The sequence below is a fragment of the Thermobia domestica genome, chromosome 16 (assembly GCF_964235325.1).
Source record: "Thermobia domestica chromosome 16, izTheDome1.hap1.1, whole genome shotgun sequence".
In the NCBI taxonomy this organism is placed as follows: Eukaryota; Metazoa; Arthropoda; class Insecta; order Zygentoma; family Lepismatidae; genus Thermobia; species Thermobia domestica.
In genome coordinates, this window is record NC_137469.1 from 161,263,322 (window position 1) to 161,287,420 (window position 24,099).

Genomic DNA, 24,099 nt, shown 5'->3' on the forward strand with positions numbered 1-24,099 from the left:
TGCCTATAAGCGCTCTTTATTCGTACCTATAAGTAGCACTATTTCGACAACTGGCATAAACTTGGTTTCAAAGGGATTATGTTGTGTTACTTGGAAGTAAGGGATAGTTACATTGACCACCGAGAACCTTATGACCACCTACCTAATATCTGGTATGTCCACCTTTGGCTTGCAGGACAGTAGGAATGCGGTTTGGCATGAAAGCAACGAGGTTTGGTAGGTGGCTAAAGGCATGGAGTACTACATCTGCTTTGTGCACATACCAGTCACTTATTTCCTGTAAATTCCGCGGAGGATGTCAATGAGCTCGGGTCTAACGTTCAATGACATCTCGATGGTGAGTTTGGGGGCCATTGCAGCAATTGAAATTCACTACGGTTCTCCTCGAATTACTGCAGCATAACATTGCCTTGTGATACGGGGCATTGTCCTGCTGAAAGATGCTATTCCCAGATGGAAATATGGCCGACATATGACCGTGTACGTAGTCAGCAATGACCTGCCTAAAGTAGGAGCCTTCGTGATGCTCTCCACACGCACTACTTGATCCACGGATAGCAGTGTAAAGATTCCCCAAATCATAATGGAGCCACCACTGGCCTGTCGTGCAGCTCAAGCAGCTGTTTTCCTTGAAGACAGATTCTGTCCCGTCATCGATGTGATGAAGGCAATATTGTGATTCATCAGACTATGCAATGTTGTGGCATTACTCGGCGGTCCAATGAAACAGTGAGCATGTTCCCATTTCAATCGTATCGGTGATGCCATGCTGTTAACATTGGTACACGTGTGGGACGTCGGCTGCGGAGGCCCATATCTAATAGTGTACGGTGAACTGTATACGCAGACACATTCATGCTTTGTTTACTGTTAGTCTGTTGTTATTTGTGCCGTTGTTTGCGCCCTATCCTGTTGTACTAAACTCGACAGTCTATAACATCCGGCATCTTTAATGAGGTGTGGCTGCCCCACGACTGGTGGTCTGATGCTGTTTTACCGTCCTTTTCCTCCTTTGGAAGACATTAACCATGACAGCTCGCGAACACCTAAGTCGAGCTCTTTCCAAAATGTTCTCTCGCAGCTGTTCGGCTGTCACAATCTGGCTCGTATCAAACTTTGATTATCGCAGTCTTTCCCATTCTACGCACAAGTATCACACTGACTGATCGAGTGAGATGCCTGTCACTGTCTGCGAGCGATTCTGCTATGTCCTGATTCTCTTGCATCAGCCCAACGACTCCGTTCAAATAGTAGTGGGTGATTATAATGTTTTGACTGGTAGATGTGCATTTTTATTTTAATGACTCGAGATACAGTATTAAAGCGCAAAATATCCGTACATGGCGTACGTTTTTGGAATTTTGATAAATCTTTATTTCTCTCATGTTTCTTATGCTTCTTGCCTATTTATTTTAGTTCTTCTGTCTAGTAGGTTAGCAGAGACCTCCCTGTCGGTAATCAAATCTGGGGCCACCCGCAGCTAAGATGGCGTACCATTATTTGTCTTTTTGCATTCTTCACTTACTTAATAGCAACTGCGTTCCTCAAATTAAGTAGTATTAAGTTCTACTTGAACACCTGTTTCGGAGTAAACAAAGAAACTTAAACAAGAAATGTTTATTTTCAGAGCAACTGAGGGAGTTCCTGACGAGCGAGGATCTGAGGATAGATGATGCCGACGGTAATAGACCAGAGGTTGCAGTTGCATTACATAACTTCCTACACAACGTCGAATCGAAGGATAGAAAGAAAGAGTATATGTATATGCACAGGAACATCGTATACTACTGGACACCTGCACTCATAAGGAAGGTGGTGACGCTTTTGGGACTTCCGCCAACCATAGAAGGGTATTTTTTTATTGAAGCTGCGAAGTATCAGGTGGCAGCGCTATTGAATCAGTTCGAAAGTGTTGATTGTGTTCAAGGCTGCGAAGCTGATTCAGATGAATCGGACTCGCATTCATGGGATTCGTTTAGCGGTGAGACTGATGGACCGGATAGTATTGACTCCTTGTATGCGACCGAAGATGAAGGCTGGGGCAGATACATTCCTTCCTCGGACGAAGTAATGACTAGCTCATCCGATGATGATAATGATTCAACTGATGGTGATGGTGATGATGATTGCCTTGGCTCCGCGTGTGATAGTTCGACTGCTGAACAGAATATGAAAATGGGCCCTGAAGTGGAATCCAAAATCAATAACGACAACAAAGTTGATAATGTGGCTGGTGATATACTAGAGGAAATATATTGTGATAGTGATAATTTGAACAGTGAACCAGTAGATCTCAACTTGTCTCCCCTTCCTGATGTTGAAAGAGACGTTTATGCTACATTCCAAGATGATTCAAGTAGTACAGAATTCACTGTAAGTGATTCCTCTAATGAGAAAGCAGTTAAAGATAAATCGAATTCTCAATAAGTTAACGTTTATATACGTAAGTATATATTTTTCTGTATAGATTCATATTAAGATTGTTAAAGCTATTTATAATAACCTCTGTGATAAGTACCAAGTGAAACTGATTCATATTATCCGCAGTTCAGAGTTCTACAGTTTATTCTTGAAAATCTCCGTCAAATATAAATATCTGAAAATAAACTGGTTCTGCATTCATGAAGGTTGCTTTGGTAACAGAGATAACCTTGTTATTTACTTTCTGTTTCTATGTAAAAATACATATTTAAAAATTTATAGACATTTTTTTAAGGTTATACATCCTTGATAGTCGTCATGAGTTTTTGTTATATATTATTGAGAGTTTTGGACGTGGTCCAAGAAAATCTGCTGCGAATAAGAAAGATGCTTCCACATTTCACAAGGTGTCTTTTGTTGATAGTCGTAGTAGTTTTTACGACTGTTTTCATACTTGAAAAAATATTGTTGACTGTCATATGTAATTTATCAAGGTTATCTGTTATATCAAGAGTTTTTGTTAAGCATTATCATGAGGTGCTACGTGAAATTGAGCCTGAAATAAAAATGTTTTAGAATATAATATTTCCACACTCCTTAAGCTTACTTTTGTTAGGAGATATCATTTTACTATTGTTTACTATCAATTTCTGTATAAAAATTCTTTGTCTACAAATTTTCAAGATTATGTAGCTAAGTTTTTGTTACGTATTATCGAGAGTTTTGAACGTGATCCATGAAACTTGGTCTCGAATAAACATACTTGAAAATAAATTTCCTTCCGCATTTCGAAAAGTGTTTTTTGTTGATACAAATAGTGTTACTATTTTTGCTACCGTTTCCATATATAAACCTATTGTTTAAAGAATGTATATTGTATGTCGAGAGTTTTGCAGTTCACCATGACAGTTACTTAAGTTAAAGTTAAAGTAGTTTATGAAGATCTAAATTTACCTCTAATAAAAACGTTTGGAAATGAACTTTTGTTTTTCTTTTGTTCTTTTGCTAATACAGATCATACTAATATTATTCGCTATCCGTTCCTGTATAAAAGCTGTTTATGTATGTCAGTTACATATTATCGAATTTCGCACGTGATCCATTCGATGTGAGCTCCCTCTTAGCTATATGGTTAGAGACTCCGGTGAGACCTTGTATGTTTCGGATTCAAGGTTAAGCTGTAGTTTCACGTCTCTATGGCCTCGGTGCTGAAAGAGACGTTGAACTTTAAACCGAAAAGTTCAGTATAAAATAATGGCTCAAGTTTTTATTGGTCCATTGAATCTGCCTTGTATAAAAACGTTTTTTCAGTACGTTTCCAGCTTATTTAATGACCCTTTTACATGCTTGTTCTTTTGAATCTCACATTATCGTTATATTGTTTAATTTATTCCCTTTTACTTCATATCTCACCCCGTATAATCTATTGTATTCGCTACTCCTTCCTGTACTTGTCGTATCTCATTCTCTCTATTTTTTCCTTCTTCCCTTTTACTATGTCTAATAGTCTGTTATCCCTTTTCTGCACCTTCGTATTAACTGTTCAACTATTTACGTGTTATCCCATTGATTTTTATCCCATATTATTTTTTTCTTCTTCCCTCACATTTTTCTTATTGTATCCGTTTTCAGCTAGCAAGATAAAGAATTGTTCTTCCCATTTCTCTTTTTGCTGTCTTATCATATTAGCTATATCATCTCTTCATGTTTCATATAAAGTTACTTTTAATTCCTTCATCTTCCTTACTGTCTAGCAGTCCGGTACGACTTAAAAGAGCCTACCTTACTAAAAATAATACAAAATTTACCATTTTTCTTTTGCTTGTTTATTCATAAGTGAAAGGAGATAATGAAATGCAACTTACCACAATCATAGATAATGTTATTCTACAACAGAAAATATAAACCTGAAGAACTTTCAGTGTTGCTATCTATAGAAATTAGTGTTGCCAGAATAACATTTCCCCCAATATCTAAGTTAAGGCAGCGACTAGAGGAGCGAATTGAACTGCATTTGATTACGTATCATGTTGTTTTGGTGTCCTGTGAAATACTTTTTAAATAATAGTTGTATTTAGTTTGTAATAAACAAAATAGTTTTTACATAGTTATTAAAATTAAATAATAATGGGTCTTATGCAAAGTCGTTTTGCCGTCTGATTTACGCCATATTACGGAGTTGACTAACGGATGGTTATCCAAAATAGTATTCAGAGTTTCTGATTAGGACGTAACATTTGACGAAGTTAATCACATGTGTCTAATTAATCTATTGCAGAGGCTAATCTTTTACCCACGGTTTAGCGTGCGACATAACATTTCGTATTTCATATATTTTCATTTTTACAGACTACGCATGCGCACATCTACTTTTCCGTGGTTGCCACGTTTATTTTACTCACCGATGCATTGGGGTTATATAAGTTAATCATACCCAAATAATCATTTTAGTTGTACTCAAAGTAGACTCTGAATACCATAACGTGCACCTTCCTTAGTAAAGAGTTAGTAATCTTACTAACTAGTCTGAGACTAAACCTCGATTAACGAATTGTCTCTGAATACCGCCCAATGTTATTTAAAAATTAGTTCACAGGATACCAAAACAACATGATAGTAATCAAATGCAGTTCAGTTCGTTCCTTTAGTCACTGCCTTAAATTTTTGGGGAAATGTTATTCTGACAACACTGAAAATTCTTCAGGTTTATATTGTCTGTTGTAGAATGACATAATAATTTTGTATTATTTTAGTAAGGCAAGCTTTTAAGTTTGAACCTCCCTTGTCAATGGTAGTCCAAAAAGTTGAATTCTCTTCCACTTCACTGTGAAATCCTATTCTTTTTCTCCTTATACTTGGTTCTTTTAACAAACCTGGTCGAGTTGTTTCTTCGTCCGTTTTCAGTCCTAGACAATTGTATACGTATGCGCAATACATCAAGTTCTCTTCTTCTTCTCTTGTTTCACACTTATTCTGTGTAAATTTTGATAGAACCAGACTCAGTCCTTTCCTTGTTCTTAAGCAGTTCTTTTATTTTCACCAACTTTTCTTCTACATTGCAACACTATTCTCTGGTATTGGTTTAGTGCTTTGTTTACTCTCGTATTGCCTTTTATCTCAATTTATCCTGCATTTTTTTAAATGTAATCTCGCTTCATACTTCGAAGCATTGCTGTCATATTTACACTTAATATTATCATTGTCTTCTTTTCTTGTTCTTACAAGGAACCCTAGGTATCTATCAGAGCCCGATTTTCATGAAACTTTGTATATACAGAGAGTACCTTGGGAAACTCGCACAGCCAAATTTGTAGCTGCAGAGTCCAAGACGTTGGGGCACTAGGGCCCGAGAAAGATCAAAAGTGGAACCTCAGTACATTAAGGACATGGTGAGAAAATGCACGTTTTTCTTTAAAACTAATCATTGTAACGACACGAAATGAGCATACATGTATATGAGATGGTCGATATGATCTGTTGAAAGTTATAAAAAGAATATCCGCCATCTTGAAAGAGGCCATGTTGAAACTGGTGCGATTGGTGCAAATGAGAAGAGAGTCACCCGATGCATTAATTTGAACGTAAATATCAAAAAAAGAAAAAAAAACTGTTGGTGAAGTCTGTTGTGGGATTATATTATTCCTGTGCTTCTGGTAGAGTGGTTTAGGTACAAGATAACCAAAGTGTATCCTATGACACTCGAGCAGATGGAGGGTATGGAGCGCTATAGGTGGACTGATATGACGTTCTGATTTCTGTTCGAATTAATTTAAGTCTAATAAAAAGTTACAAGTTAATGTCAACCATGATATTATTATGAAGATTTAACCCGTCATATCAGCACATCCGACCAATTACATGTTGACTCTGACACAAATGATGTAGTGCTAAAATTATATTTCGCTCGGTTTTCTAGTTCCACTGATCCCACTCACAGCGCTCCATAATCTGCATCTTCTCGAGTGTAATAAGATACACTTTGCTCATCTTGTATCTAAACCACTCTACCAGAAGCACAGGAATAATGTAATCTCACAACAGATTTCACCAACAGGTATTTGTGGCTGTTTACGTTCAAATTAATGCATCGGGTGGCCCTCTTCTCATTTGCACCAATCGCACCAGTTTCAACATAGCCTCTTTCAAGATGGCGGATATTCTTTTTATAACTTTTAACAGATCATATCGACCATCTTGTATCCATGTATGCTCATTTCGTGTCGTTACAATGATTAGTTTTAAAGAAAAACGTGCATTTTCTCACCATGTCCTTAATGTACTGAGGTTCCACTTTTGATCTTTCTCGGGCCCTAGTGCCCCAACGTCTTGGACTCTGCAGCTACAATTTTGGCTGTGCGAGTTTCCCGAGGTACTCTCTGTATATACAAAGTTTCATGAAAATCGGGCTCTGATAGATACCTAGGGTTCCTTGTTAGTTTTGTATCATTCTCTTACTATCATCTGTATTCTTTGATCGTTTACATTCATAGGATAATAAGTTTTGACCTGAGAGTGGTGAGACGAAGAATTATGGCAAGTAGTAATGGGTGTGTGTTACACAGTCAAAAGCAGCAGTACCATAGAGTAGAATAAACAGGAAGTGCCATAATATGTTTCGGAGAGACGAACAACGTGCGTTCATACGTTGATTGATTGAAGTGGCACGTGAGCGCACTGCATAACAATGTTTTCAGGAACTTTGTGATGCATCGTTGCCGTATCATACGATGGCGCGATGGGTTAAAATATTTCATGAAGGCAAAGATATCGTTCAAGATCCCATCGTTCGGGACAATTTCAACGGACACCACCACAATGAACATTCCATATATATATATATATATATATAATATGAAAAATTAATAGCAACTCCATGGAATTTTACACATTTATAAGGATTTCAAAGGAGTTTCTACCTAAGTATGCACAAACATACAATGATACATACATCAAATTAAAGAAAATTGAATGTAGAATCCAAATCTATGCTTCCTACCGCTTCCCTTGGGTGCTGGCTCCCGAAGAACTCCCTAAGAAAACAGCTGATAACAATTCTCATACAGCAGGCTCATACTCTGTTTCGGCGCAGATTGGTAATATTGAAATGTAACAAGTGATTTGACATGAGCCACGTTGGTGCTTTTGAGACTCAGGTTGTATTATACTTACTTTTGCGTATGCACACGCATACGTATACGCAACTGGCAAGCCGTCTGCTCGCAGGAATTCACACACACAGGAATGAAGACGATGATATTTACTTAGGTAAATTCCTATTTATTGAGTATGGATATATATGGGTACGGAACGGAATAAATATATATATATATTAACAACACACAAAATTCTCACTTTACAGAGCTAAGTGCTCAAACGGAAGAAATTGCACTGAGGCAATCGAATAAACGAAATGAAGAATAAATTCTTAACATTGCATGGTAAATGTAGATATGCGCACACTATATACGAACACTAGAAACATAGCCCTTGCTTAAATATCACTTGCACTATAAATTGACTCTTCACACTGAGTCGAGACTTTCACTATGTAATAATGACAAGGGGAAAGGGGAAATACTGATCAATGAAGTATCTTGACTCCTAAAGGACGCTACATATCCAGAGGGTATTTGTTTGTCCTTTTGCTTCACATCCTATATATTAATGTGTCAACACAACGTTCTTCACACTATCACTTCCTACGATGTCTTGCACTGGCTCTCTTTACGACGAACTTTTGCTAACTCCTCTTACTGCGAACTCTTTTTGCTAACTCTCCGCTTCTACTCACTCTTGGGAACAACCCGTTTTCGACGCTTAGGGTTGACAATGCACTCTATCAAATAATAAAGAAAATGTTAATGTTTTCTGCATTCATAGACAGTACCAATGGGTCGATGTTATAATAGAGAACACAGGCAACATTTGATTTGGTCCCGTGAGAAAGAAGCTTGGAAATAATAGTTAAAAAAAGTGTAGCAGTCTAAACTGATAAATTCTTTCCATGGTTATAGGATTTTTATGCACTACTGTTATACGTGAAACAGTTCAGTGAAAAGGAGCGAACGATGGTAATTGTGTGTATGAGTCATTCCACCTACGACTCCTGCAGGACATGAACACTTGTTCTCACGGCAGGAAGGATGACGTAATAAGAGTGCGTGAGAACACGACAAACACAATATCAACTTCGTATCCAAAAATATTCCCAATCTTAATAAATGTTGTTAAGAAAAAAGTATATGCGGAACAGTCATGGTGACGAAGACTATAAGTTGGAAACTATTTTAAGGAAAGAAAAAATAAGTTTGCTGCGACGAAGCACTCTGGCTAGACGATAAGCGTTGCATTGAAAAACAACAAGTTCTTTGTTCCACCGTGAGAAACGATAAGAACGACTGAAGAACACCTGCATACACAGAAAGAATTGAAGTTCTCACCAAAAGGAAAAATAGCTGTTCGTTTCTATGAGTCAATTTCGTTGCATGAATAAAAGTCAAAAAGAAATACACTGGTCGTCCAAAAACATCGTTTTGTGGCCGGGCAGACGGTCACATCTACCTACAAACGTTACGTATCTTTACAACAATTGATGATATTCAACAAAATATGTAGAAGAGGAAACACAAATCCGTCATGCTAAATGTTCATTTAATGGATGACTCGATGTTGCTTTCAGTAAGGTCCGCGCTCAATAAGGTAATCTATGTTCCAAGCGTGCAGAATGGTTTCTGCTTCCTTACTTGTTGTATAGGTGCCCTGGGCTACGTAATTCTGTTGTTCTAGTAGTGTTACTTTTACTGTCAAATTTGAAAGTGATAGTTTTATCCGTAAATATTGATTTGTCGTTTATAAATTATTGATATCGGACACCGACATGGGTAAAACTTGTGACATTACACCACAGAAAGCCACTAAAATTAAAACATTAAGTGTGCGTGGCAAAACTAATGCTGAAATAGTCCGGATTATGCAACTGCATAAAAGTAGAGTGGGTAGACAGCTGGCCAAGATTCGGGAAGCAGGGTGCATAAAAAGTGGAAGAATTGGCAAATATGGTCGGAAAATGAAATCTTCGCCTAGACAGAACAGTGCACTGCGACAATTGAAGACCTGAAGTAAATTAAGATCTAAGTGTCATTCGAACAGTTTTGAGATAATCATGTTTTTCCTCGAGAGTTTGTGCCGTGCACATACACCTCACGCATTCTATTGGCAATGATCTGGACTACTACGCACAGGTTTGGCGCTTAGATCCGAATATACTTAAACTCGCTTGGCTCATAGATCATCATTCCGGTTATAATTCGGAACTTCAGAAAATGGCACTTAGATCAAAATTTACTTCAGGTCTTAAGTTGTGTGCAGACAGCTTTTGAGTCATCAGCAAATCTTGCTTGAAGTTGGAGGAAAACATCTGGTGTCGACTTGTCCGCGAACAATGAGAAACAATTTAACATCAATGGGTTTACGTTCGATAGAGCTGTCAGGAAGCCATATCTTACACCGGAACAATCTAAAAAGCGCGTAGAGTGAGCCAAAACTCACAAGGATTGGACAAGTGACCAGTGCGCAAAGTTCTGTTTAGTGATGAAACCACTAAATAACCATTTATTGAAATAATTCACGCGCTAGTGTTTATCACATGACAGGTAAAGCACTTAGTTCTGCGTGTACTGTAAAAATTTCCAGGTACTCTACCAGTGTAATGATTTGGAGATGTTTTTTTTAGTGGAATTGTTAAAATTCACATTTGTGATGGTTAATGCACAAACTTACAAACATATTTTTGAAACGACAACGATCCTGCGGGTAGAGATTTATTAAACAGTGATTTCTTTATTTTCAAGACAATTCTGCCCCCTGTCATCGTGCCAGTTATAAAAGACTATATGCTGTTCTTACATCATGTTACCCAACTTCCTTGGCCTGGTAACCGAGCTGTTATTGGGTACTCATCTCAAAAACCCATCTTGATATGTGTCATTCGTAGAGGCACGAGTTTTTCGCAATGCGCGATAAAGCGAAATACGTCAGAATTAAGTAGTTTTCAGTTTCTTGACGTTTAATGATATTTTATGTGCATTTTCATTGGTTTCCGTTGTGCGACAAAACGCGAAATTTCTAATAATACGCGATATAACGTAAAATTTTAAAAATACGTTTGCATTACTTTAAAAACGCCAGTTTTACGCTGACAGAACGGTAGAACGTGGCATGAACGGTGCATTTTGGGTGATTTGGACACGTCTGTAGAGAACATGTTGCGCATTAGCTTTCACCATCGCAGCTGGATGGGGAGGAGCCGTTTTAATTAGCTATCCAGAGAGCCGTTCGTGGGGAAAGAAGTGGCAGTAATGTGCGATGAAACCACTGAACGCTGTCTTTGTAGTTTTGGCCTGTACATTAGAGGGAATATTGGACAAGGTTCCTATTGGTCAGGGAAGTCAGGTAAATGATGCAAGTCAGGGAAACTCAGGAAAAAAGACTAGAAATCAGGGAAATTTTATAAAATATATATATATATATATATATATATATATATATATATATATATATATATATATATATTTTTTTTTTTTTTTTTTTTTTTTTTTTTTTTTTTTTTTTTTTTTTTTGTAACAGCAATTGTACACCAATTTCAGCTTAGCCATTAATGATCACAGTATAGAACAGGTATGTCAAACTCAAGTTATGCATGGGGCCAATTCAGCCCGAGCCAAATCAACGACGGGCCGCACTTCAGAGAAAAGTGATACATTATATTTCGATGTTACAAAATTTCATATCGATTAAAAAAAAAGTAAGTAGTAAAACATCTTACCGGTATTTTTTTGTCGAACTGATATACATTTTGGCAAATGTAGTAATTATGCTGTCTGCCAAGTGTTAAATCGTACGTGTCATGTAATTTTTTATTAATCAGATCATTTAAAAAAAATATTCGAATAGAGATGAAAAAATTACACACACTCATGAAACAAGAACATATTGCTAAATAGCCAAATGAACAATTACAGAATTATACTTACATTACTGATTTTTCCTTGAGAATTGGCATATTTTCCGGGAAACAAGTTTCAATGTCAGCTACATGATTCTGTGAAGATGCTATTTTTAGGATGGAAGACAAATGCTCTGCTGTAATTCTTGATCTGTGAGGAGTTTTGCTTGTGTTCATAAGGGAAAGTAATTGTTCACAGAGATAGGTGGAACCAAACATGGCTAGTATTCTCGCAACAAACTAACGCATTGCAGGTTATAGATTTGGCAAGTAAGAAAAGAACTTAGTGATTCCTATTTCATTATATTTGTCTTTCAACACAGAATTGCACTGAATTTCAATCAGTTCCATTTGGATGCTACTATCTGCCTTCTGAACGTCGAAGGAGAATGGAGCACTAAACAAAGAGGAATCACTTTCACACGATTCAAAATCTTCAAACCTATTCTCAAAGTCTTTGATTAATGCCTTTATGTGGGAACCATAACGGGTGAAATCATAATCACTGTGAGACTTCTTGAAATCCTGGCAGATAGGAAAATGAATTAAGTTGCCATTGTTCATCTGTCCTTCCCAAAGCCTGAGTTTTAATTTAAAGGCCTTAATATTGTCATACAAGGAAACTACAACCTGATTTTCCCTTGTAACTTTTAATTTAAATCATTTAAATGCCCTGTTATGTCCACCATAAAGGCTAAATCCTGTACCCAAGTAGCATCACAGTTTGTCAGGGTATTCGCCTTTCATTTCCAAGAACATTTTAATTTCTTCCCAAAGAAGCCAAAACCGCTTTAAAACACTGTAACATGAAAGCCAACGAATCTCTGCATAGTATGGTAGACTCTTAAATTCACTTCCGATGTCACGAAGTAAAGATGAAAACTGACGTTGATTCAACCCCCGAGAACAAATAAAGTTTACAACTTTTTTTCATAAATTTCAAAACGTGATCCATTTTTATAACTTTTGAACACAAAACTTCTTGTTGAATAATGCAGTGGACATGATGAAACTTACTACTTGGAGATTCTTCTTTCTGTTTGGCCAGTAACATAGCAACGAATCCGTTCTGTTTTCCTGTCATGTAAGGAACCCCGTCTGTTGCTACACACACAAGTTTTGATAACGGAAGATTGTATTTTTCCAAGAGACTAATTACTTCATGGAAGATGTTCTCGCCGGTTGTTGTATTTTTAAGAGAAACTATGTCCAGTAACTCCTCAGTTACATTTAACTCATTATCACATGCCCGAATGAACACAGCTAATAGTGCCACACCACAAACATCTGTACTTTCATCGACTGCAAGGGAATGTGACGTGAAACTTTCAACTTTTGCCAACAACTGCTTACTTAAATTAGTAGCAATATCATCAACCCTCTCTGCAACAGTATTTCGCGAGAAGGAAATGTTTTTGCAAGTTTGAACTTTATCAGGACATACAATTTCAGCGGTTTTTACAAGACACTCCTTTACAAATTCACTTTCACTAAAACACTTAGAATTCTTTGCTATAAGTTCTGCAATGACGTAGCTTGCTTTGACAACGGCTTCATTGTCCCGTTTCACATTCGTAAACACAGATTGTTGCTTACCGAGAGCAGCCTTAGAATCGCGCGATTTATCTTCCCTTGACTTCTCTTTATATTGGTCATATTTTGCACAGTGTGTTTCGTAATGACGCCTTATATTGTATTCTTTTGGCACGCATATAGTTTGTCCACAAATCAAACAAGTAATTTTACCTTTAATTTCGCAACAGAAATAGGTGATTTCCCACTTTTCTTGGAAAACACGGCGCTCACATTCAATTGTTCTTTTTTGGTGCTTGAAGGTTTTGATAACGAAATTTACTGTAAAGCACAAGATAAGCTAGTTCAGCGAGGTAGACTTGCACACGATCGCTACAATTCATATACACTTCGCACTGTGTAAAAAGACACAGCTCGGCTACGGCTATGCTGAGACAAAGTAGAAACTCGGATGCGCATGTGACATTTCACAACCCCCACTGCAAGGGTGGAAATTGGACGAGGTTGTGACGACCAGTCCACTCCTTGTCCTTGAAATTATTTTCCTTCTGTAAGGGGGAAGACTGAGTGAAGAAATACATCACAAATGTGCAGCAACAACAATTGGTGTTTTCATTGATGATAAAAAAAAAGTTATTAAAAAACATTATTTCTTCTTGAAAAGTGCACAACAATCTTTCTCTTCCAGAAAGTAAAACTAAATATGGATTACTGGGAAACTTCGATATGCGAAAAACCTCAAGCAGTGAAATAGGCCGGCGGACCGCAAAATACGGGCTTCCGGACCGCATGTTTGACATGTCTGGTATAAAACGTTGCTCGGATTTTTATGGGTGGTAAGTGGAATGTACCGTAGCATAAATGTTCTCATATAAATATTCACCGTTATTTATTCCTTACTTATATGTCAACGTCATCCAACATTCATGAAAGCCAAAGGTCAGGGAAATAGATTTCTCCAGATTAGTAGGAGCTCTGTTGGAGCAAGAGTGTTTTTTGCTTAGTGTTACTTTTCCGGATGCAGTTAATGCAACCACATGTTCTCAAGTGATAGAAGACACACTGCACCACTACAGCATTGAATATGAGAATATTCTTAGTGTTATCTCGGACAGTGTACGTTATATATGCAAGTGCTTCGACACATTGTTTGTGATATGGAACGCATATTGTTCATGTGCAGTACAGTGTTGATCACACAAACTGAGCTTGATTGGAGATATCTGGCAGAACACTTAAAAGAACTTAATAATTTTGTGTGCAATGTGAAAAATGCATTTTTGAACGCAAGAAAACTCAAAAGCAAGTACCAGAGATTTCTTAAAGAGAAGTATCCTGATCTTGAACCCAAGTTGTTTTCCGAATCTGTTCTGACTAGGTGGAGTAGTTGGTTCCATAGTGTTGCGTATTTAGACAAATACCCAGAACCAGTAGATCAGTTCCTTGCAAAATGCGACGATCTAAATTCTCAAGCTAAAACGCTCAAAAGTTATCTGAAAGACGAGAAGCTAAGTTTGAAAGCTTAGTTAAGTTTTGTTAGTGATAATTGTGGTAACCTTCTCGATTTTATAACTTTCACCGAGACGGACAAAACTCCTACAGCACATCTGTTGAGTAGTTATCTTGACAGACTCAGTACTCAATTGGACGGTTTTCTGCAGGGTCTCTTTGGTGAAAAAACTAAAGCAAACTTACGTTTGTTACCAAGCAAAAAGAGAGCTAGTGTTAAATGCGACTTTAAAAAAATGTGCAAAAAGATCATTCTTGAAGCTTTCTTCCCAAAGAAAAGACTCACAAACTGCAGAAGTATATGATGCTTTGGGAAAGCTGTTTGATCCTTCTATAATTGCATGCAGTAGAGAACCAGACTTTGTTGATTTAAGAAAGTTTTTTTCAAGCTTTACCTTCATTTAAAAAATGCAAGCATCTGATTATGAAGTATCGTATTTGGAATTTTACAAAGTGACCTATGAACTCTTAACAAGTGAGTCGTCTGGAAAGTGCAGTGTAATGTGTTGAATGGACAAAAGTTCCGAAGTGATGACTGGCTGAAGTTTGTTGTAAATGAACTGAATATATGTGGTTTCCAATAAACAATGCCAATTGTGAGAGGGTTTTCTTCCAAGTATGCATATGTTTAATGCTTAAATGTAACATTTGCTTATGTGTTTTCAGAAGACAGCAAAATTATCCTACTCATAGTAAATTGACTGATTTTCCTTCAGTTTGTTTTTTTTAAAAAATATGTAATTTTCTATGAGTGAAATTTACAATGCCAAGTGAAATATTCAGTATATTTTGTTTTTAGGTAATTAATGGTTTATTTCTGTAGTGATCTATGAACAAAAGGAACAATTGTAAAAAAAATGTCATGGAATATCTTTTTCACAAGAGCTACAAAATGCGAAACTATTTGGAAAATGCGACAAAACGCGAAATATGATAAACGAAATGCGAAATTTTCAAAGTCTTAGTACGAAATACTCGTGTCCCTAGTCATTCGTTGAAGAACCGTGCAACTTTTAGGTCAGGCGTTCGTTGTTAATGAACTTCGCTGCGGTGCACCTTCAATAATACTGAACCAGAAAACATTGATGTTATCCATGACATAGTATTGCAGAATCAAAACCATTGGTGTACTATAGGAATTATAGGCATTCGTATCAAAAGTTACAACATCCTCTGATGAAATCTTGAAGATACAAATATGTGGCAGAGCATGAGGAAAATACTGACAAGAGAGTTTCTCAAATCTGAATGTTGAACACAGTCGGCAGCAAGTTCAGTGTTTTTTCTAGGTGTATTTTTCCCCTCGAAGTTGAAACATCGCACTGCGCAGGATCTAAGATATCCCTTTCCGCACGAGAGTAGAAATTTAGATCATTTTCATGAAACCGGTTTTTCCATACTACATGAAACATGTATAGAACATTTTTATTAAAACAATGTGTGGATCCATCGTAAGTTCTGAGAAAGTGGACCCGCACAATTGTGCGTGTTTTGAAACCGTAGTGAGCGTGAAAAATGAAAAATTCTCGCTTGTGTAATACAGAAAAGCTACCCGCACGATTGTGCGGGTTAGGGCGGAAAGGGATATATCAAATAGTGTCCCAGTATAGCCATAACTTTGTTTCGATTTCCCCTCAGACAAACTTTTCTATAAGAAAGCGTGAAAGAGTGCTCACTTTTGAGCACATCATTTATCTTAAAGAGGATATAACCAAGTTTTAGAAAGAAAAAAATCATAATTCAATGTATGGCTTACATCCACTACTTTGTAGTGATGTCATTCAGCTCAACTCGAGCTCTGAGCCAACAGCTCTAGCCGGTTCGATTGGAATGAGCCATTTGCTCGGCTCTGGTGAGCCATCGGCTCGAGCTGACTCGATTGCGATGAGCTACAGGCTCGGTTTGGCTCGGACCAGATGAATCACACTCTCGAGTTTGCTCAGTTGTGATGAGCCATCGGCTTGGTTGAGATGAGCTATCGGCTCGGTTAGGATGAGCCACCGGCTCGAGCCTGTTTGGTTGCGATGTGCCATGCACTTGGTTAAACTCGGCTGAGATGAACCACACTCTCGAGTCGGCTCAGTTGAGATGCGCCATCGGCTCGATACACGTGATATATGAGCAGTCTTTCTGAGCTCGGCCCTGTGGTGAACAAGTCGTAAGCCGACCCATTTAAACCAATTGCACCATTAGAGTCAGCACGTTTCATTCAACACATTCAAATAGATCGAGTTTGGTCGTTAGAGGTTAGATCGGATGTCGCTTTTATGGAAGTAACTGTATGTCCGGCTTAGTGAGTATTCTTGTGTCTGGCTTCTCCTTAAAGAAATCCTTGGTTCGGCTTAAACAAAGTTCTTGTAAAATCAGGTATAAATTTCCAACTCGATAAATTTCGTGTGTTATGTTGAACAATTAATGGATTTAAAGAGTGTTTAGTTTGCATCGATTCAGGTGAGCAGGGCCATGGTTTTCATTGGACATTTAAAAAAAACACTAAAAAGCACTTTTTATTAAAAAAAATAAAACTACGGTTTTTGTTTACAACACCATGTTTCGCACTCATACAGCATCACAGAGGATTTTCATTGAAGAAAATATATTCAAGTGACAATTAGCCCACATTTTCTGTACTGTTAATGCAGTCTACTGTTCTGTTGGAAATATCAGTAAAGTGTTTAATGAGTATCAATTTGGGCAACAACGACACGCTGATGTTTTCTCAGGCTTCACAGCGTAAGAGTGAAGATTCATGAATAATCGGAAATGAATTTTCTAAAAGGTAGTCCAAACTTTTGAATACACATAGGGTAATTTTGAATAGGTCTAATATGGACAGATTAAAAGCAAAATGACAAACTATTTCATTGATATAAAAAAATATAATTTGACAGAAACGTGAAATATCTTGTCTGGAGTTCAATCTGTTGGTTGTTACTTTTAAAATGTAAAGCGTTACTTTGTCATTAACCCATATACAGTATATGACAAATTATACTAGGTGATAGTTGTTACTAATATAACTCATAGTCGGTTCGGAAGTAGCACGCTATTTGCAGCGAAGCTACAGTAGCTAGCTACAAATTTTGTAGCTCTAGCTGTACCGGCGCTATAAGTAGCTATACCTGTAGCTTGTAGCTGTAGCGGAGCTACATATTTTTTATAGTTTGTAGCGAATTTTGCATTACAGCTACAAATAAATCTTTTCCAGGCAAAAAAAATGTAACTCCAAAACTTCCTCACAATTTTTAGTAAATTTTTATATGATAGGGAAAATATATGGTTGTTTTCATATTTTTGTCTACAATTATTTTGCAACAATATTACAAGAAAATTTTCTGAAGTAAGTTGCGTGTTGACGATGTGTCAAAAGGATAGTAATGACTTAAAATGGACCTACATGTCATTCTAGCAGCGAAAACATACTTTTTTTTTTTTTTTTTTTTGAGGTAGATAACATACAGGGTTCATTATGAAAATAATGAGCATGATGCTACCCTGACTCAACAATCCACCGCAACGCGCGCTGCCGGCGCGGAAAAAGTAGTGGGTGGTCTGTCCTTCCAAACGCGCTCGGATTCAGTCTGCTGCGAGCTGTGACAGCGTGTGGATGTCGATCCGCTGAAGCACGTTTTCACAAGTTGTAACACGGCGCGATGGAGGGTTCGCTCGAACAACGCTACAGCATAAAATTTTGCGTCAAGTTGGGTAAGAATGCTACGGAAACTTACCAGATGCTGGAAGAGGCCTACAAGCAGGAGTGTTTGTCAAGATCCCAGGTCGGAAAATGGCACAAGTCGTTCAAGGAGGGTCGGGAGGAGGTCGCCGATGAGCCCCGTTCTGGACGCCCAACAACGGCCAGGACCGACGACAACGTTAACCGTGTGCGTGAAGTGTTGCGCTCAGACCGGCGTGTGAGCATTCAACAAATCGCGGACACCCTAAACATGTCAATATTTGCGGTACATGGGATAGTGACCGAGGACCTGCAAATGCGAAAGGTCTGTGCGAAGCTTGTGCCAAAGGTATTGACGAACAAAAGAACTTCGAGTTTTACGCTGCAAGGAGTTGTTGGCATTGTGTGAAAGTGATCCGGACTTTTTAGATTCGGTCGTAACTGGAAACGAACCCTGGATGTTCGAATACGATCCAGAATCCAAAAGGCAGAGTGCGGAGTGGCACACCTCATCCTCCCCCCGCCCCAAAAAGGCGCGCATGAGCAAATCCCGAATCGAAACCATGCTCATTGTCTTCTTCGACGTTCGAGGAATCATCCATTTCGAGTCTGTGCCACCAGGACAACCTGTGAACACAGGATTTTATCTAGAAGTGCTCAAGAGACTAAAACGCAGGGTCGCCCGCGTTCGAAGTGACATCAAAGACTCAATGAAACTCCATCACGACAATGCACCAAGTCACATCTCCTTCACCGTCGTCGACTTCCTGACCCGGAGCAGAGCCCCAGTGGTCCCCCACCCCCCTATAGACCTGACCTGGCTCCTAGTGACTTTTTTTGTTTCCCCGTTTGAAGAGACACCTCAAAGGAAAACATTGGGACTCCATGCAAAACATTCAAACCCATGTTACAAGGTTTTTAAAAGCCATTCCAGCCGAAGACTTTAAAGATGCTTTCCAGGCGTGGAAAACACGTCTCCAGAAGTGTATCAATGCAGAAGGAGCGTATTTTGAGGAATGTTAAGGATTTTTAACAATCGGAACAATAAAATAGTTTTTCTAAAGCAATGCTCATTACTTTCATAATGAACCCTGTATATACTTTAAAAAGCACAAAAATGCGTACTTTACTGTGAAATGCAAATTGACAGACAAAGCTTTATGTAATATTTTAGACAGACAAAGCTTTATGTAATATTTTAACCAACTGTGTTCAGTTATGCATGTAGATGCCATGATGCATGATCAGGGCGCCATTTGGGGGGCAGGAGGGGGCAATTGTCCCCCCAAGAGTTTGAGGAATACATTTATTTTAATTGGTTGTCTATTAATATACTAGCACAAAACGTGAAAGTCTATGTTGGTAATGTTCTTGCCCCCCTCAATAGAATTCTAAAATGACGCTCCTGTAGCATGATGCCAAGTAAACTGTATTTGTGACAACGAGCTTAAGTAGCGAATAGTTGTAGAGAGAGCTGTTCATTTAAAAGTAGCCGTAGCTCCGCTACTTTTCTGGAAAATAGCTAATAGATGTAGCAAGCTACAATTTTTATCATGTGGCTGTAGATGTAGTGCAGCTACTTTTGAAAAGTAGTTTTCCGATCACTGCTCATACTAAAATAATGTTGGCAAATGGCGAATATACAATATACTTACCTTCTACGTGTGCGTCTCGGGTCTATTCTCGGCGAGCTTGCTTGCCACGATTTCAACAAGCTGTAGAAAAAAATGTATCAACTTATTTCATTTGGATTTTTGGTATGTTCAGGAAACTTTCAAAGATATGATTTAGAGTACTCGAGTCATAACCAAAGGAGGGGCAAGAAAACCATGGCTCTACTCACCTGAACCAATGAAAACTACTAAACACTGCTTAACCCATTAATTCTTCAAGATAGCTAAGCAAAAACTTTATCGAGTTAAAAATAGTGTTAACCGACTCGGCTCAGCTCGAGCCGGCTCGATTTGAATGAGCCACTGGCTCGGTTCGGCTCAGGTAAGCCATTGGCTCGAGCCGGTTCGGTTCGAATGAACTATCGATTCGCTTTGGCCCAACTGAGCCGAAGGCTTCAGCCGGGTCGGTTGGGTGAGCGTTGGCTCGGCTCACTTGTCGGTACGGCTCGGTGGTGACTGAGCCGTGAGCCGAGCCGCTCGAGCAGTTGACACTATTACTTTGAACCTGAGACAAAACCAATTTGAAAGCAGTAGAGAACACACCTTGTCTCCACTCGCAAAATACTCATGAGAGATTGTTCGGGGTAAGATGATGGCCAATGTTTCATGAAACTGAGGGCATTCTTGTGAGATTGACTCTAGCAAACGGTGATACTACTGAGAGCTATTCAGACGTTTAAGTGAAAAAATGTGAGATCGTCGTGAAAACCTATCTAAAATGGTTCTGATACACCAAGACAACATGAAGTCCATAGATGTAACAACAAACTCGGAGGAAATAAAATTGTCTCACCAAATTTAGTACCCTCAAACTTTTTTCTGTTCCCTGCTTAATAATAATAATAAATTTGATTTTGAGTTTAGCGCCCCTTTTAGCAGCGCGGCTATATGCGATGTGAACCTATTGTTTAACGTAGGCTCCGAACCATACGAGCTCCTGCCGGAATAGAACCCGGGTCTCCCACACCAGATGCGTATAATAATAATAATAATAATAATAATAATAATAATAATATGAACTGCATTCTGATGAAGGAGTATTAGGGCAGATAGTGGTCTCCTGGACCCTAGAACTCCAGATTTATTTTCAGGTTTACGAAAATCTTACGGATCGATGGAAGAAGTGATTTGCACTCAGGAGGAATCACATTGGTATATATAGAGAAAAGATTTTACGCCTGTAAACTTTATTTTTGGATATATTAGAAAGTTGTCCATCACTTCCGTGTAATACAGAGGTTGTTCAGTTTACATTTGGCCAATTTCGACTTACCTAAAAATTTAGAAGAATCCATGGCGCCAGGTCCGTAAGTGCTCGATGTGTTTCCATTGGTTCCTAACAATAGCCCGACAGCGTAATTTCCACTGTAATAGGCTTCTGGAAGGGGAATTTCGTCCCATTCCCTTTGCACAGCTTTCCAAAGTCCTTCCACAGTTCTCACACGCCGTTTTCCCAAAGCCCGCTTCAGCAATCCAAATCCACAATAGTCCATACGACTTGCATCTGGAGATTTAACAGGTACCTCATTGAAAGGTATACCTGTATACCACTTGCCTCCTCCATCTCCCTGTAGAGTGCAAGGGACGATCGTGAGGTATGCGATGAGGCCTTGTCTATGTGAATGCGCACCAGATTGGCGTCATTTCCCTACATTGTTGGAATCTCATGTAGATCGGCCGCATGATCTGCTCCTGAAAATACTGCGAATTTATTTTGCAGTTCTTCGCCACCCTACGAATCTTCAGTTTATCTCGGTAACAGTAGCCAGTAACGACCATGTACTCTTTTGGGAAGGATTCTTTACAGACACGGACCCACCTTCTGAAGTTCCTAGCGTCTTTTTCTCGGTACATGATGGCTCTCAGTTTGCCGCAGTCGGAAAGGTAAATCCATGCTTCATCGGGCGTTACGACGTACATCCACCTTTGTTTTGCCAGATGCCGTTCGTACAACTTCCGGGCGTTACATTTTGTTCCTTTTGGTGGGCATCCGTGAGAAGATGGCCGCGAGCTTTCATGACTTTTTCCAGCTTAAGTTGAGGGTGTAACGTCCGGCTCACAGTTCCCAAAGACACGTCAAGACGACTAGCCATACACCTTTGTGTTGGCGGATTTTCTTGCATTGTCATTTTGCTTAAGTTTCCTCTGCATGGTGCAGGTGGCCTTGGTGCATTCCCGCTTCCTAGGCAACTTTCTTGGTGATCCATACTTTTAATAACATTTTTTATTCCACTTAAACTATGTTGCAACCATTCTTCTTACACTGTTTTCTAATTACAGAAACATTAAAGTGGGTGTCATAAAGAGCCGCAACATAGCCTTTCCAAAACCGGCTTAGTTTGGGCGGCATTTTGGTCACAGAGCGGAAACACACACACTTGGAAACAAATTTAACTCACTCACAACAATGGTCCTGTTTTGGCGTTATTGTCGTCCGCGCAGAAAAACAACTCCGTTCCCAGGAAGCCACTGCACAACACTGCAGGACACCACGAGCCAGGTCGGGTGAGTCCATTCTGCCCGGGAGGGAGAAGGAACAAAATCGGCCAAATGTAGGCTGAACAACCTCTGTACATATACTATATAAGTGTACGGCAAGAATAACTGAAAAATTACAAAATGAAAAAAAGCAAGAGCATCGAGTGGGATTCGAACCATGTTCAAAGGTACCAAATCCACAGAAAGTAAGAAATTAGCACGCATGGCTATTGAAACAACTACGATGTTTCATTACAATTTTGTGGATAGAGAACGAATTTCTTACCAACTTTCTCCTTTTTTTTAACGAATTTTGTGGTCGAAAAGCGTGTGTGCTTTACATACAACCAAGTTTTCTGCACTTACCAAGTACTATGATGTTTTGAGTGTATCATTACATTAAATTACATTAAGAGAACTGAGTATCTGAAACAGCAAACTATGATCTGTGTTCGGAAGTCTCGTTAATTTTTTTCCTATGACTTCCCCTACCATTATGTCGAATGCTTGTTGCCAAATCTACAATTTAAAGGGACTTTGAAAAATTTGGGCATGCAATTACATCTTGGAGAAATGTACATGAATTATGTGCAAATGTAAGAAACAATTGACAAGGAAAAAGTTTGAGATTATAAGTTAATTATTAAATAGCCAAAGGTCTCTCTTTATCCGCTAAATGATAAGTATGATGTGCAATATTTGAAATATACAAGAAGAAAAACTTTGAATTCTGGCTGGAGAAATTCCATATTCCAAAGTCGTTTTCCCAATTTAGACAGTAAGGATCTGAACTTCCGTCCGCATCCTCCATACTGAATTCGTACAAGTGAATGAAACATTTCATTGTGTATATAGAAAGCCCCATATTTATGTTTCTCAATTTCTTTAGTCTATATAGCATCACTTTCAGACATGAATCTCAATAAAGCAAATAGAAATATTAGATAATCACACGATTTCGTGTTCCATAAATACAGAAGTTTGGCCATGCATACTCTGCTTTCTTTTTTCTTGATAAGGAAGTTTGTATGATCTGACGAGCAAACAATTCTCCCAGATCTACTTATAGATTTCAGATGAAATCTTTCACATTTTGATTTAAAAAGAGTGTCTGCAAGGTCAGGACCACAACTGCTTACTCTTAAACGTAAACAAATCGAAATCAAAATCTCGTAAGAACATCAGCCCGTTTTAATAAAAATCCAACTGATTTATGCACAGATTCATAATCACCGACAAGACATGGGTACACTGCTATACTCCAGAAACTAAATAGACGCCGATACAATGAGAAAATGTTGATTGTCCACCTCGAAAGGTCGTGGGTGTGAATGAAACCTGCCAGGAACACCATGACTTCAGTTTTTTGGATGCTAGTGTAAAGGGCAGGGGTAGAATTATATACAAAAGTGTACAAATAACCCTTCCTACAGGAATGTTCAATTTCATTTGTATAAATTATCGAACTTTCTACTAATTACTTAGAATTTTAACTAGCCAAATATAAAAATAGAGTTATACATTTAGGTCGGTAGATCTACGTATTAAATTGTTTAGTTGACATTCTTACATGCATGAGTTCCATTTTTATATTCTGTTTACCCTTTCAAACTTTCTTTGATATGTGGACTTGCATATGGTACACTTCTGTTCAGAAAAAGCTAGAAACCCTTTCAGAGACTACGTCCGAAAAGGTAAGCCTAAATACATTACAATTCCCGCAGATCTATACAGAGGGAAGTGCATTTTCTCTCCGGTCTTTGTAAGACGTACACCCTTATTAAGTTTTCTCATCTCAGCACATAATA

General features: G+C 38.4%; 2 protein-coding genes and 1 pseudogene across 3 annotated transcripts in view; 2 read left to right on the plus strand and 1 right to left on the minus strand.

Annotated features, from left to right (window-relative positions):
* LOC145673493 (uncharacterized) overlaps positions 1 to 3,394 on the plus strand; it is a 73,999-nt gene extending 70,605 nt beyond the window's left edge. For both annotated transcript variants that reach the window (XM_081743247.1, XM_081743249.1), the window contains exon 9: positions 1,628 to 3,394. In XM_081743247.1, coding sequence (XP_081599373.1) covers positions 1,628 to 2,427 — 800 coding nt within the window. In that variant the 3' untranslated portion in view covers positions 2,428 to 3,394. The remainder of the gene's footprint in view (positions 1 to 1,627) is intronic.
* Positions 2,952 to 17,871, minus strand: LOC145672683 (general transcription factor II-I repeat domain-containing protein 2-like). Its single transcript, XM_081741848.1, has 3 exons — positions 17,865 to 17,871; positions 12,443 to 13,171; positions 2,952 to 2,977 (listed from the first exon to the last, which is right to left on the minus strand). The coding sequence occupies exons 1-3, from the start codon at positions 17,869 to 17,871 to the stop codon at positions 2,952 to 2,954; spliced, it is 762 nt and encodes a 253-aa protein (XP_081597974.1).
* A 249-nt stretch (positions 17,872 to 18,120) lies between these two features.
* Positions 18,121 to 18,549, plus strand: LOC145672684 (protein GVQW3 pseudogene; annotated as a pseudogene).
* Positions 18,550 to 24,099: the final 5,550 nt, after the last annotated feature.